Source organism: Megalobrama amblycephala, linkage group LG8 (assembly GCF_018812025.1).
Source record: "Megalobrama amblycephala isolate DHTTF-2021 linkage group LG8, ASM1881202v1, whole genome shotgun sequence".
In the NCBI taxonomy this organism is placed as follows: domain Eukaryota; kingdom Metazoa; phylum Chordata; class Actinopteri; order Cypriniformes; family Xenocyprididae; genus Megalobrama; species Megalobrama amblycephala.
The window spans coordinates 35,270,331-35,286,994 of record NC_063051.1 but is presented as its reverse complement, the minus strand read 5'-3'; the positions used below and the strand labels follow the sequence as shown (position 1 = coordinate 35,286,994).

The 16,664-nt window shown below is 36.7% G+C and overlaps 2 protein-coding genes across 2 annotated transcripts in view; one reads left to right on the top strand and one right to left on the bottom strand.

The window, feature by feature from the left end:
* Positions 1-2,601: 2,601 nt before the first annotated feature.
* On the top strand, positions 2,602-12,379 carry igfbp5a (insulin-like growth factor binding protein 5a). Its single transcript, XM_048200890.1, has 4 exons — positions 2,602-3,402; positions 10,070-10,278; positions 10,360-10,479; positions 10,614-12,379. Exons 1-4 carry the CDS (start codon positions 3,063-3,065, stop codon positions 10,749-10,751), a joined length of 807 nt encoding a protein of 268 aa, XP_048056847.1. The 5' UTR covers positions 2,602-3,062; the 3' UTR covers positions 10,752-12,379.
* A 1,632-nt stretch (positions 12,380-14,011) lies between these two features.
* The window catches only part of igfbp2a (insulin-like growth factor binding protein 2a), a 28,605-nt gene continuing 25,952 nt past the window's right edge, over positions 14,012-16,664 (bottom strand). The window contains exon 4 of the mRNA XM_048200888.1: positions 14,012-15,338. Within this exon, the coding sequence (XP_048056845.1) occupies positions 15,180-15,338 (159 nt within the window). The 3' untranslated portion in view covers positions 14,012-15,179. The remainder of the gene's footprint in view (positions 15,339-16,664) is intronic.

Sequence of the window (16,664 nt, the reverse complement as noted above, 5' to 3'; positions counted from 1 at the left end):
CCCTACACAGACATATACTTAAAGTGTACTAAGTATACTTGAAGTTGTTCCAATTTAGTACACATAAGTATACTAAATATACTTAAAGTTGTATTTTAATACTACTTAATTTCAACTTAAATATACTTAGTACAAAATTAGTTGTTTCAAAATAGCACACTTTAAATGAACTAATCATTAACACACTTGAAATATACTAATAATTAGTCTTGCTGCAAGTATACTTAGTATACTTTTTTTTCACTAGGGTGCATGCAGCATGCATGACAAACATCTTGTAAAGATCCATTTGAGGGTTATATTAGCTGTGTGAACTTTGTAAATGTGCTGTAATATAATCAAGAGCTCGTGTGGCAGGGAGCACGCGAATTAAAGGGGCGGCACGCTGAAAAAATCAGTGCATAGTTAATGATGCCCCAAAATAGACAGTTAAAAAAAAATAATTAAAAAAAATCTATGGGGTATTTTGAGCTGAAACTTCACAGACACATTCAGGGGACACCTTAGACTTATATTATATCTTGTGAAAAAGCATTCTTGGGCACCTTTAAATAAATCACAAGAGGATATTAGTATTACTGATGTATTTTATGTCATAGAATAAAATGTGAAAATATCTTGAGCTTGTGTTCACCACAGACATTATTTCAAGCAAAAACCCATTAAAAAACCCACTGACTTAAAAGGTACATAACATACACATGTTATGTACATACATAACACGTCTGCAAGCTATTGATGGTCAGCTAAACAAATGTATTTAAACACACACAATACACCATCACATTATTCCTGGATAACTTTTGATTCACTATACGTTCGTGTTGTTTACATTATATGCACTTACGTGCCGATTGCCTACAAAACAGACATTTGATGCAGTTTTACTTACCGCTTGCGGTTCCGACTCATGACCTTTTTTACCTTTCCGACTCATGACCTCTGTACAGGTAAGTCCAGCGTTGAACTAGTGCTTGTTTATAAAACCATAAGCGCCGATCCTGAAGGCTCGAGCAGCCAAGGAAAAACACAAGGTATTCTCCATTCATTTTAACCAATAAAAAATTTACTGCAACTTTCAGACACGACTTTATCCTTATTTTGATAGTTAATTTGAGGTGGTTATAATGGTTATTTTAAAGACAAATGTTGAGAGCACATCAATGTAATGCGTGAGCACAAATCTCTCAGCTCCACTGTTCCCTTAAAGCCCCGGGTATACTTCACTTTCCACGCCCGGACGCGTCACGCGCGCAGTCACGTCCGCGCGTCTTTCAAAGTATACTACACCACAGATGCGCGCGGATGACCGCGTTTGTAACATGCGCAGTACAGCTTTTTTCTATGCTCTACCAGACATCGGAGAGCAGCACTGAGTCGTGTCATCAACGTGACATTCACTGGGCATGATCGGAGAACAAAAGAAGTGCATCCTTTCCCATATTTTACTTATCCCCCTCCATGAATTTGCCACCCTAAACACGTCTTTGTTCTCTTTCAAACGTGAATTGTACAAATGTGGTTACTTTCTAATCTCTTCGCACAAACGCTGGTCAAGTTCGCTGTCCATTGTCATGTTTTTCTCTTTTTTCAAGCGTGTTGTTTTTAAACCGGTCTTTTCACACTCTTCTTTGACGGCTGAACACTGTGCTCAATACTGTGCGTATTGCCACCTAGTGGACTCTTCTATACTGCTTGCACATGCGCTGTTGCACGCGGACTGTCCGCGCGGTCTTGAAATTTGGCCTGCACGCAGCCAGGGTGTGCGGCCAGCCGCGAGCCCTCCGCATGACGAAAATTACGTCATGCGGACGGTGCACAAATGCGGACGGCCGAAGTATACCTGGGGCTTAAGGCTGAGTTCTTTGGGAAGCAAGGCGATCTTTCCCTCACAACCAAAAACACACTTCTTTGGTGACATTGTTGACTTCGTGGTCTAAAAACAAAGTGACAAATCTTTATCGAGCAAGACCTGTGCAGTGCTACAGGCGACTTACCATACCTCGAACGAAGCACATTGATAGGGCGTGCTCTTGCTCTCTTGCACGCTCTTCTGGGAGAGGTGCCCTTACAAGGAATTCTGCCCTTTATGACGTCATAAAAAACCTCGAAAAAAAAAACTTTCTGAAACTTATACGAAGCCTGAAGAAGTGTATTTGGCACAGAAATACTCATACGTCATACATCCAACTCATTTTTTGAAACCTTTTGCCATGTTTAGCATGAGAGTTCCAACTCTTTAACAGTGTGAATAAGTCAGATTGCATGAAATAGCATTAGTGGAAGTGCTAAAATGCTAAATATGCTAAATGCTAAATATAAGTGCTACATATGACATCCCTGCACCACTCTATTTTGATTAAAGATTTCAAGTGCACATGATTAAAAAGTAAGGAATATTGATATGCACGTATAAATCAATTATAATAAAAAACAAGATTTTTTTATTTTAAGGTAACTTTAAACTTTATTTAAAGACAAAAAATAATATATGAATCCTACTTTAAAGTCATCTTTTTATGCATCCTTACTTTTGTAGTCTTCAATTATCTCTCAGATTGTTTCGTTGCAACCGTGTTTCGCTTAATCCGAACCTGCGTCGAATAGCACAGCATCACTCCGGGATCCGCCCAAGAAGCACCAGTACCTTTAAATGAAGTGCAGCGCGCCTCCCTCCACCGCGGTTAACGTGAGCAGAGCTTCACACTGACAGCAGCTCTTCCGGGGTGAACACAGTTCGCTTGATTAAGCTGCAGGAACCGGCACATATTGATTTCCTTTTTGAATATAGAGCTGAATGTGTTGATTACACCAATTTTTGAGGTCTGTGCTCTCCCCCCCGAATTCCATTGATTCCATTTCATCTCAGGACATTGCATTTTAACTAGATTTCATGTCTTATGTTAACCATTGGATTCTACCAAGAGGTGAGAGGATTGATAATTGCTATTTTTAAACACCGATACACTTCCCTTTAACCGGACGCTACTTTCATTCTCGGACATCTCAAACGAATTCGACTAATTCAAGGCTTGTGGAATAGATTTTTCTACAGTAGGACCATGCTGTTAAGTTTGTGTACTCTGATAACATTTGTATGGGGTCTACCCGGCATTTCTGCATCGTACGTTCCCTGTGAGCCATGCGATCAGAAGGCGCTGTCCATGTGTCCACCGGTGCGGATGGGCTGTCAGGTGGTGAAGGAGCCCGGCTGCGGATGCTGCTTGACCTGCGCACTGACCGAGGGCCAGGCGTGTGGAGTCTACACGGGGACATGTGGACAGGGACTGCGCTGCCTGCCTCGGAGCGGAGAGGAAAAGCCGCTGCACGCTCTGCTTTACGGCAAAGGAGTTTGCATGAACGAGAAACTAGGTCTATACAAACCACTTCATATGCCGAAAGGTACGTTTTATTGACATGCATTAGATCTGTTTTATATGCAATAAACGAATGCATACAAGAGAAAGTAGCATCTATCTATCTATCTATCTATCTATCTATCTATCTATCTATCTATCTATCTATCTATCTATCTATCTATCTATCTAGGTCAGGACATCTATAGCAGAAAGATGTTGTAGGATTTATTATGCGTTTATGCACTTATTGAATGCATAATTGGTATTCAAATCAAATTCTTTCCTAGCAACCCCCACCCACACACCCGCAGATCTATCTCTCTGTCATCCTCTTTATCTCACTGCTTTTCACAGGCTTTAGCCTCCCCTGCCTTTCTTTGCAAAAATCTGCGATTAACTGTCAGCAACCTTAAAACTGTGATTATGCGATCTCATCACATTTACTGAAAACAGCTGCTGCAGCTATTTCATTCTGAATCATCATCTTACAAGTCTTTCAAAATCTAGCCTGGAATTGAGAATGGTTCTGACAGAGAATGAGTTGGAAGAATGAGGTGGCATTCAGAAAAGAATTTTTAGATTTTTTTTTTTTTTCTTTTTTCTTTTTTTCTAAGGTTTACACACCTGTGTAATGGTGCAATGATGCAAAAGGGTACTCTGACCCACCTATCAAAGTAATAATTTCATATTTTTATTAATTTAATTATTTGTAATCACAAATTCATATTGTGTCAGGCATTAAAAAAAAGGCATTGTGGCCACAAAATAAGAATTTCAAAGTCACAGTTTGGAAACTCTTGAAAAAAATTTCTTTTTCCACAAATTTTGTATGTACTGTATGCCAATTGTATAATATCCAAGGTACACATTTCTAGTAATTGTGCAGCTAATTCTAATATTGTATTTTCAGAAAGTTTTGGAATATTTTTCCTCTCCCCAAATTTGTCACTACCGAAACACAATGATGAATAATTTAATAAGAAGGCTTATAATCGACCTATTAAGATTGTGTTTACATCTACCTTGTGAATATATTTTTTATTCCATTTTTTAAAAGTTTTCACATCTAAATCAATAACAATTACAATTTTAACAATATTTCAAGTGTAATTTATGAGATTTGTTGTATTTTGAATCCAATCTTTCTTTGTAAAAGGCATAAAGTTTATCACACTGATTTCAAAGTGAAGGATTCATTAGTTTGAATAAACATTGAACCAAACACTATAATAACATCTTATTTGATTATTCAATACACTTTATATTTTGACAAAACATCCCATGTTTCGGTGTTGACTGCACATTTCCGGTAGTGACAGTAATGTGTTGGTAGTGACCACATCACATGACACAATTTAACTCACATACTAAAACATACTAAAATACTAATGATTTGCATAATTGTACTAACAATTTTGTTTATTTCCCAGAAATAAATGATTGTGTTCCCTTTTGTCACTACCAAAACAATGATGACATGTTTCGGTCGTGACTGTTTCGGTAGTGACAATTTTAGATACTTTTGATCCGCTCAAAGATGCTAATCAGCACTGTTGTACTCACATAAAGACTACATTTAATGGAATAACACCCATAAAAGTTTGCTTAATTGCAGAAAAAGGTGTTTGTTAGTGACGCTCTTTAAAGTTCCACACAGATTTTCAGACTTCTGAACACATTTAACTTAGCCTGGATGCCAGCCGAACTTAGCCCCGCCCACAACATTTTGAGGTCGGGGAGTTCGGTCTGGACTCGATCCGTAGAGGAGTAATTATGCCCGAACAGAAACTGTTCGGACCAATCACATTGTCAGGGCGATGATTGACAGATTATCCCCAGAAACGTAATCAGCCACGTCATCAAAGAGCGCTTGGGGAGTTTGATTGACAAGCGATCTAACCAATCAGAACGCCGCATCCGCCATTTTGTCCGACAAAGCAGTCAGGAGTTAGAAGATTAACCTCGGTGGAGTTAAACTTGAAAAACTGTGCATATTGACGTCTTTCCGCGTTTGAAACAACATTCATTCTCATGTTCATTCATGTTTATTTGATGCTATAAATGAACTAGTAGGAAGAGATGATCGGTTAACGAGCCTCTTGAGCTGAGGCACTACAGCAATCTGTCACGGTCATGGTCACAACCCATTAAAGAGCCACAAAACGGTTTTTATTGTTTGAATTTTTTAATAACTACACAGTTTGAAAGCTGGGACTTTGTTTAATATCATAAGTAACCTGCTCTGTCTCGTCTGTCGATGTGTTGTCAGTTTCCTCTTTGCTCCGCGATGTATTTTCCACTCTGTGTGGCGTGACAGTGCCACGGCTTGTTGGACAAAGCAACAGTAACTAAGGGGGCGGGTCTTTGCGAAAGGTCAATTAGTTTACAACAATGATGGCTGTTGAAGAACTGAGATGTGTAGATTCCGCCATCGCGTCCGTTATAGAAGATATCGACAGCGCATTAATTTTAAAAAAGGAACAGAGGACCACGATCAAGGCATTTGTCGATGGGAAAGATGTCTTTGCCGTCCTTCCTACGGGATTCGGCAAAAGTTTGATTTATCAGCTGGCCCCGATGGTCGCTAAGAAGAGTTCTGTTGACAACTATGCGTCGCTCAACATACGTCACTTACTCTGTAGCTCTGATTGGTTGTAGGTCTATCCAATTGAGGTCTTTCCTGGATCAGTTGAAATACGCCCCCATAATCAAAGCCCAATGGAGCAGTATCAGACTCATATTCGAACTAGAATTGAGTATGACCACGTCAGGCTACATTTAAATCAGAATGATGATCTATCTGCTGTGAAAGAGAGGCTGTGAGAGGGAGGAGCACAGGAATATTTCCTGATCAGAAATGTAGAAATGTGTTAAAATCAGACTAAAACACACACTTTTGTTTCGGTAGTGACATGAAAATGCAAGACATTTTTTTTTACATAATGTTTGCATTATTTACAAAGAAAATATAAAATAAATATATATTTTTAAAAAGAACAGTGGAAAAAATTGCAAAAATTATTTCAATATAATTTTCATAAGTTGAAATTCAGGGGTTAGGGTTCGGGACAGACACCTCCCAATTGAAAGTACCCAATAAATGATGATTTTATATATTAAGTTTACTGATATTTTAAATATTATTGTGGGATTCAACAGATAATAGAATCATCTTAGTAAACATCTAAAATTTGAATACATAAATGCATTTTAAAAGTGTTTTTTGGTTGTGGGACAGCACCAATTCTGTAGGATGGCCCTTATATGTGTGATGAGACATATATATAGGGCTGCACAACGATTAATCGCGATTAATCGTTTGCAAAATAAAAGTCTGTGTTTACGTAATAAATGTGTGTGTTCTGTGTATAATAATTGTGTATATATAAATACATGCACATACATGTACAAATTTAAAAAATATATACATGTATAAATAAATATACATATATATTTTAGATTACATATCAATATAAATATTTTATATATAAATATATATTTTTTCTTAAATACACACATGTATGTGCATGTATTTATATGTACATAATTAACATACACAGAACACACACATATATTACGTAACACAGACTTTTATTTTGCAAACGATTAATCGCGATTACACGCCCTACACATATATGGCCGCTGACACGGCAGAGACAGTTTGATTGAGTTTTATTTTGGGTTGCCAAACTCAAACCAAGCATTTGGAATGGCTTCCCAATTCTAAATAAAACTCATTTATCTTGCAAATTGTCTCCGCTCATAAAAGCACTCATGTGTCTCATCACTACACACAGCAAAAGGACAACAGAGGGCATGAATTAAAAGAAAAACGAAAAAAAAAAAAAAAGAGTTTGAAGTAAAATGGGGTAACAATTAACAAAACATGCTCACGTATTATTAAGTTTTGGGAATGATTTCTTAATTTCTCACCACAACAACTGTCTCTAAATTAAAGAGTTTGGGTAAATGCACCCATTTTGTGGCACCTTTGTACTGTACAAATGAGATTTTAGTGATAAAAGGTAACATGTAACAGAAGAAACTTCTGGCAAAGACAAAGCAGAGAGAGAGAATGAGCACACATCCTCTTTCACACAGGCCACACAGATCTCAGATTAGCATGCATTCCCAGAACAATAACCGCAGATTATAGGAGACATGGAAGTGCGTTTATAACATCACTAAAATAAAACGTCATATCCCTCAAATAAAACATCCAGTTAACTAATGCTTGGCAGATGATAAAACAACAGATTAAGAAAGCGGAAGCACCATGTTGATTTATTCAATGATTTCAAAGATTTGCTGAGGCTTTTTCTCTGATTTGTCAGTGATGTCGTCACTAATGGCTTGGGAGATTTGCTCGTCTGTTGTGACCCTGGCTGCTTAGCTTCTCCACAGAAGACACAGAGGGGCGAGGAAGGGGTCAAAGCCCTTGAATCTGATTACTCACTGTACAGCTGGGCAATGCAGTGACGTGTGAGCGAGAGCAAGAGGGTCTAGACTAGGCAAATTGAAGTCGGCATCTGGCATCTCTGCTTTCAATTAAAAGAAAGAGGTGGTTGAGTTCAAACTGTTGAAGACTTATTGTCATGCATTGATTTGATTGAAAGTGTAACTTTTTTGGAATTTGAACAACTTTTTCTAGGGTACATTTCTGTTTATGGTTGTATTGCATGGCCAGTGAAATATGCATGACAGCTGTTTTCTGGCAGACTTGCGTTATTTCCGCTAATAAAGTTTATCAGAGAGCTACTGTATGGGATTTTATGAGACACCTGGAGAAAACCAACTGCTAAAAAAACAATATCTGTTGATCTGTTGTCTCTTCTGAAGAGATCTGGCTTGCTGTCAGAACTTAGTCTTGCTAAGCCTCTGTTAAAATCAATGCACCAGTTGCACAAATAAACTGAGCTGCAACATTCTCAATGATGTGACGGATCATTTTTTTGTCCAAAGGCCTTAATATTAACAAAAAACAAAGATATGACATCCAAAGTATGTAAGGTAGTACAACTCTTTTATTGAATCAAAAAGGTTGTAATTATATTTTGCTACATAAAAAGGTATTTTAAAGATTTTGAAGTGTCTAAAGGTCATTCGGTTTAACCATCCAAATTATTTGTGATTAAAATATCTTAAAATGTAATAAATGTATATATTTTTAATTCTGGCATGATTTTATAACATCATATATCAACATAGTGCAAAATGGTATTAAAATTATGTGTAGAAGTCATTGCTTTTTTATGAGAAAGAATGTCCGGAAAAATGAATTTCATTGATGTCATTTGGAGTAACCGATATAAAGGGACCATTTTGGATCAAGTCATGTGGTCAGTATCATGTGACATCTTTCAGACACCTGCAAAGGACCACATGGTCGTGAAACAAAGTAACTAACTCTCTTTTAACTATTTGAAAAATTCATGTTTTCACTTGATCATACGCATGTCCCGAAACATCAGGTCATTCGGTGCAACCGCTATAAAACATGGAAAATGTTGTAATATTTTAAAAACTTGCACTAATTATAAAATATTTGATTGTCCTTTTGCTAGATATCAGCCTGTTAGCATTGTTTGAAAATATTGTCATTCGGTAAAACCGAAATTTTGGTTAAACCAAATTTTTTTTTGTGACAAATTTTGTCCATCTTGTAAAAAAATGACAAAAGCAGCATTAATTGATTGTAAAAACCACATAATCTCATATTAACACTTAATAAAACTTAAAAATTAATTATATCTCTATTTTGTTTTTTTACACTTTTAAAAACCTTATTCGTCAATGACCATATAAGACCAGTGCAGGATGTCTTTATTGTAGCACACAAATCCAGTGTGGCCTTAGATTGATGGTCTTTATGGTTTTGTGACTGACATCAAAGACTATATAGACAGACGGTGCACTCATATTGTTTTGAATAGGAGAAAAAGCAATGCGCAATGTGGCCGAATAAGTCCTGCCTTCTAAATAAGAGCCAATCGTTGATTGGTAAAGTCATTGCACACTGCAGCTCCGGTTAGAAGCTCCGGTTCTTATAGAAACAGTCAGATGCATGCTTCCTATAGAGATGCACACTTAGGACTGCGCATTAACTTGATCCAGCCTGAAAAAAGCATTTTTTTGTCATGATTCGAGCGTTTGGGAAACAAAATTTATGAGACAGTTGTTGTCAGATTTCATTGGTGATTTCAAATTAATTGAAAGCTTGGTGAACAGCTTTGGAGAATTTGATGTTTCCCCATTAAAAGAGATAGGCGCTGCACTTGCATGCCTGAGAGGCGTTTCAAAGATGGCCGCTGCGTGAAATGACTTGTCTTAAAGGTGCAGTGTGTAAATTTTAGCAGCATATAGCGGTGAGGTTGCAAATTGCAATATAGAGAATCTACGGTGGCCAACGCAGGACAAAGATGTTGTTGTCTGAGACAGCAGAGAGTAGCCAGTTAAGCAAACGCACTCTGTAGAGAAGTTTGTCCATTTAGGGCTACTGTAGAAACATGCCGGCACAAAATGGCGACTTAGCATGAAAGTTGACCCGCGGTGTATGAGATAGAAATGGATCATTCTAAGGTAATAAAAACATAACGGTTCATTATGTAAGGTCTTTATACACCACTGAAAACATAGTTATGTATATTATATTGCATTTCTGTCAATAGATCTCAGTATACCATTGCATTTGACTATCGTCCTCTTCTTAGATCAAGAGTCACATGAAGACGCTCTGGTTCCAGAGGTAACGGAGGATCTGCTTCCTCAGGCGAAGGTTCCATTATTCCAACGAGACCACATTAACAGCAAGAAGGCCCAGGCCATGCGGAAGGATCGGAAGAGACAGCAGGCTAAACTCAGGACAAGGGGTCATATGGACTACCCGCTCTTCGGAATGGACAAACATCAGTCTGACATTGTAAGTTAATTAACTTGTCACTAATGTGTTTCTGACACCTTTTCCAGACTGTTCTGTTAATGATGTGCGTGCTAACCGCAGGGTCCGTGCCGAAGAAAGCTGGATGGGATTATCCAGAGGATGAAGGACACTTCCAGAGTCATGGCTCTTTCTCTGTACCTACCCAACTGTGATAAGAAAGGCTTCTTCAAGCGCAAACAGGTTAGTTTTGCACTTCAGCATGTTTATAGACGGCAAGCTTAGTTGTCGGAAAGTTTTCTTTCCTATAAACACATGGATGAGGGCATGGTCAAATTACTCTGCTTACTTTGCTTTGTCCATTTTCGACCCTCCAGTGTAAACCCTCCAGGGGGCGCAAGCGAGGCATCTGCTGGTGCGTAGACAAGCATGGAGTTCAAATGCCGGGCACTGATTTTAATGGAGGAAACATCCAGTGTAAAGATCTTGAAAGCAACAGCAACAACAACGAATGAGACAACTTCGGTCACGTAACAACAACAACAACAACATCACTCGCTCTCATCTACCATATTATGTGATTTGCCAATCATTTCTAGTCTTAATCTTAAAGAGTCTGACCTTTATTTGTGGAAAATCCATATTATATAAAACAGTCTCTTTTAAAGCACAATACAAGCATCAGTTATTGAATCCTGCAATTGTCCTCGTTGATCTTCATGGGTTGGTGGGATCTGTCAAGTATCATTTGGGAGTCATGGACTAGTTTCCGCTGTATCTTATGTCATAGACACCTTAGAAAGTCTTATGAGCTTAAAGAGCGTTAAGGGATGCAAAGAAATTACAATTCTGTCGTCATTTTCTCAGCCTTGTGTCATTTCAAACCTACACTAGTGGTCCAAAGTTTTTGAACCAAAAAAGAATGCTTTTAAAAACATTAAAGAATCTTTCCATTCAAAAACTTTTTCTTCTGTGGAACATAAATAAAATATTTTGAAATATGTTTTTGCCCATGCAATGAAACTCAGTGGGGTCAAAAACAACACTGGACTCTATTTTCTTTAATCGTATTGTATGGACAAAAACATGTTAATATTTTATGGTCCACAGAAGAAAGACACGCACACAAGTTTGAAATGACAAGGTGAATGAATGATGAAATAATTTCAGTTTTTGTGAGAACTATCCCTTTACTATGACTGTTTTATATGACTGTTTTTGTCCGTGGCACGAAAGAGTTCTTGTATAGTCTTCACAGACTCTGTTGTTTTGTTGAACCCTTTCCAATAACCACTGTAAAAACAAACAAACAAAAAAGCCTGTTAAAGAAAACTAAGCACAACCCCTTAAAAAGTTTTAGACACATGTACAAACATGCAGTTTAATGGTGACAAACCAACCAGCCATTTCACTAGTTTTTCAAACTTTAACAGATCAGGGTCCTTCGGTTCTTATGGAAATCTCAGTGCCTTTTTCTACTCAAATATTTGAATACTGATTTACATCACGGGCATCAAAGGGGCCACAAAGGCAAAACACAAACACTGAAAATGCTGACCTTTAGTTTGCAGGAGTGTAGATTCAAAAAAGCAAATTCAATGTTCTTAAAAAGCAGGCAAATTGAGATTATTTGCATTATGAAAATCCCATAGTAGTACAATACCAAAGGTACTATCAGGTTCGGGCCAACAGAATTGAATTTGGTGCAACCAGTTTTCCTCCTAATGGTACAAAATGTATGTTCTTTGTGCTTATGGGATTATTTGCATTGCATGTGTGACTTGGTGTCGGAACAGAGGCTGACAGGCGTTCAGAATTGTAGAAAGTCCTCTGTCATCAGCATTGGCTTTAGAAGTAAACCAGATTGACTCGCAGTTTCAAAGTTTCTGTGAGATTTTTTAAAGGACAATATCCCTCTTCTTACTATTGAGTGACATGGAAAGGATTCTGGGGGAGTTCGGCTCACTGTTATGAGACAAAAATACAAAGTAGACCAAGGTTTGTAAGGTGCCTATCTAATAATGTGTGTAAACAAAATAAAAACTGGCCATTTTTCCATAACTTTTTCAGTTTTAAATTTTTAATTCATTTTAATTGTATAACAATTCATTTAAAGGATTAGTTCACTTTCAAATTAAAATTTCTTGATAATTTACTCACCTCCATGTCATCCAGGATGTTCATGTCTTTCTTTCTTCAGTTGAAAAGAAATGAAGGTTTTTGAAGAAAATATTCCAGGAATAAGAGTCGAGGAATAAGAGTCTAATCTAGAGAAACCATCGGTCATTTTCTATAAAAAAAATAAAAAATGATATATGTTTTAACTATTCCAGCAGTGTAGACGCTGCTAAGTGTATTACTGCCCTCCTCAGGTCAAACTTTGAACTAAACTGTCATATACAATATGCCAGTGAAAGTATATAACAATTAGTTCAAACTTTGACCTGTGGAGGGCAGTAATACATTTAGCAGCGTCTACACTGCTGGAATTCTAATAGAGAAGAAGAAGAGAGCTAGTTCAAGACAAGCGTCTCTGGTTAAAACATATATAATTTTTTATTTTTTTATAGGAAATGACCGATCCTTTTCGCTAGATAAGACTCTTATTCCTCGTCTGGTATTGTTTAAAGCCCTTTGAAGCTGCACTGAAACTGATATTTGGACCATCAAAAACCTTCTTTTTTTTTCGGCTGAAGAAAGTAAGACATGAACATCTTGGATGACATGAGGGTGAGTAAATTATCAGTAAATTTTTATTTGAAAGTGAACTAATCCTTTAAGCTGGGCCCAAATCAACTAATATGGGTGGTTAAATTCTTTGTATGACAACTAAATATCTTTGTGCAATATTTATTCGCCATGTAATTTATGTACTCTTATTTTTGTCTCTTTTGTAAAGACAAAACATTTATTTAATAAATATATAAATATAAAGATATTCAGATACAAGAACAGAAACTCTGTTTTTATTTGTTTGTGTACTGTACTTATCAAATATAGTTTGAGATGAGCACACTGAGGGGAGGAGTTTCAATATTTCATCGGTGCATCACAAATTATATTCTACGTTTATAAAAAATGTTTATGTTCTATATACGACAAATTACCCTTTTTCATCTTTGACCCATATACGTGTATATATATATATATATGGGTCAAAGACAAAAAAGGGTTTTCAAGCATCAAAACAATAAGTGTAAAACAGCTTTGAATTGTTTTTCAGTACATCAGAATGGGTCCTGTTTAATTTGTTTGTTTGTTTTCTGAGCAAAAATTAAATATCATACATTTTTACCATGATTTACAGAAGACACACACTAAAATGTCATTCAGTGTAAAAATCTTGTCAGGGATATTTACACAAAAAAATCTATTTATGCCATATTAAAGACTTTATTACTTTTACCCCAAATGCTAATTACTTGTAATTTAATTTTTGCCACTATCCTAGGTTTGCCAATTTGTCAGCAAGGTTTTTTTTTACTTATTTAAAATGCAATGCAAAAAAGTGTTTTTATTTGCATTATTTCACCCACATTTTGACATTTTATTCTCCCAAAACTTATATGAAACCTTAAAAGTGGACGTTTTACTTGCATTTTACTTGCTTTCTATATATAATATCACTTTTGAAAATTTCTATTGATGCGGACATCTAAATGGCTAAATGTCTCTGACCCATATATATATATATATATATATATATATATATATATATATATATATATATATATATATTCAGTTTTAGTACACTTATGATTCTTATTACGGATAATACCTTGAAATACTTCTTTATTTGTGTACATGTAAAACACAGGGTCCAAAAGAGCAAGTGACAATGACACCTAACAGAAAGGTTGAATTGTGTATAAAATTTGCACAAAGTAAATCACAATGTTAAGTTAAAATAGTTAGTGAACAGCTCTCTGTGTTAAATCTATTCAACACTTCTTCAATGAGATTTTATGCAGTGTTATAATTATGTTTTCTCTTCCTTAGTGTGACCACCAGATGTCAGCAGTGACATGCAATCGTAACAGAACATCAACTGCATTAGTATATATGCGTAGTGTTGGGCTGCATCTGAAAGCTCATTCTTCTCTACTGTATAGTAGGCAAAAAACAGTATGTGACAAAAGAAGTATGTCCAAATTCACAGTATTCATAAAAAAGTACCTGGATGACCTACTGTATCCCATGAGGCCACAGGAGAGGATTTGTGAATCAGCTGACGCTGGTAAGTCACAACATGGTGAATGTAGTACGTCCAGATTATATCCATACTATATAGAACATACTTTTTTTAGTGGTTGTGATTTAGTACCTACTCAAGAGAGTATGTGATTTCGGATGCAGCCCGAGTACTAAATGGCTTGAATACTCCCGATGCATTCACAAAAAAATCAAACGGACAACTTTTATTTGCATACATCAGGAATTTTTTAAGACTTCGTAAGCAGCCTCGTATATTTTATTTCTGTAAATCATTTAAGGTAAGGAACTAGCTCGCGACTGTCCTATCCAGTAAAAAACCCTACCTTCGCATTTCCTCGTATGAGAGAAGTGTATCGAAACTAATAGCACCAGCAACATGAGAGAAATACAACCGTACACATTATGATTAGCACAAGAGACATACTAAGTATGTAAAAGTGTTAAAGATAAGTTTACAGTTCTAGTTAATTTCCTACAGAAAAGTAGTATTATCAGTCCTCTGGTCATATGTCATCATTTGGATTTAATTTAAGTACTATCAGTTCAGTTATATCAGTACTTTAACTGCAACAACACTGTTTCAAACCATCTTAAATCTACAAGCGCAAAAATGTATAAACACACAAGGTATATTTGTAGCTTGTTTAGAGGGTGTGAAACACTCTCTTTGGGTTGTGGTTGTGGGTTTTTTAGGCTTGAAGGTCAAGATGGGAAGGTTCAGGATATTTTTAGTTTTGAGGGTCCACAGAGGGATCCATCTCTAGGCCATCGAGGTACTGGCTGCAGTTGGGATCGCCCCTTATCAGTGGAGAGGTGGGGATGGGTCTCCCTGTGTGTGGATTCACACACCAGCACTCGCCACGATGCCCGTTCACTGACATCTTACACTGGAACACACGGAAGAGTCCACATAAGTTTTTAGAACAAACATTTACAAGAGACAATTTCAGAATTTACTCACCTCCGTGTCATCCAAGATGTTCATGTCTTCCTTTCTTCAGTCGAAAATAAATGAAGGTTTTTGATGAAAACATTCCAGGATTTTTCTCCATATAGTGGACTTCAGTGAGGTTCGACGGGTTGAAGGTCCAAATGTCAGTTTCAGTGCAGCTTCAAAGAGCTCTACATGATCCCAGACGAGGAATAAGAGTCTTATCTAGAGAAACCATCAGCCATTTTTTAATAAAAATTAAAAATTATATACTTTTTAACCACAAATGATCGTCTTGCACTGCTCTGTGATGCTCCACGCATGACGTAATCATGTTGGAAAGGTCATGCGTAACATAGGCGGAAGTTCATTTTCTCCTCCAACTTTAAAATCGTCCGACATTGTTGTTTTACCTTTTCTTGAAAAGGTCGTTTGACCTTTCCAACATGATTATGTAATGCGTGGCCGCTCATCGCAGAGCAGTGCAATATGAGCATTTGTGGTTAAAAAGTATATAATTTTTATTTTTTTTTAGAAAATGTCTGATGGTTTCTCTAGATAAGACTCTTATTCCTCGTCTGGGATCATGTAGAGCTCTTTGAAGCTGCACTGAAACTGACATTTGGACCTTCAACCCGTTGAACCCCAGTGAAGTCCACTATATGGAGAAAAATCCTGGAATTTTTTCCGACTGAAGAAAGAAAGACATGAACATCTTGGATGACATGGAGGAGAGTAAATTATCAGGAAATTTTAATTCTGAAGTGAACTAATCCTCAATGAAATGCTCAATTGCAGCATTTGAGACAAAATGTTGATTAACACAAACACATTTTCAATGTCTTTTCTTTTAATAAGCACTTACAATGGAAGTGAATGAGGACAGTTTATTAAATCTTTCAACATTTATATAACTTTAGGGCAGTGGTTCCCAAACTTTTTAGCGTGGAGTACCCCCTGAAGGCATTACCATCCTTCTGCGTACCCCCTCTCTTACACTTCGACTGCAGTCACACCTTTTCCATTAAGGGACAATATTTGCCCCCTAAGTTGATTTTCCAGTGCATTTTTTTACCTTTATGAATAACTTTATAAAATAAATCATGTTTTAAATAAAAAATGTCCAATAGAGAAATATGCAATGATGGTAAAACTAAGTAAAACGTTTAAATATTAAACTAAAACCGCCAGTAGGTGGCAGCAAGTCACTGTTTTTATGAGTGAGTCATCGAGTCATTCATTCAGTAACGAAGCAAGTGGCAATGAATCATTGAATCATTGA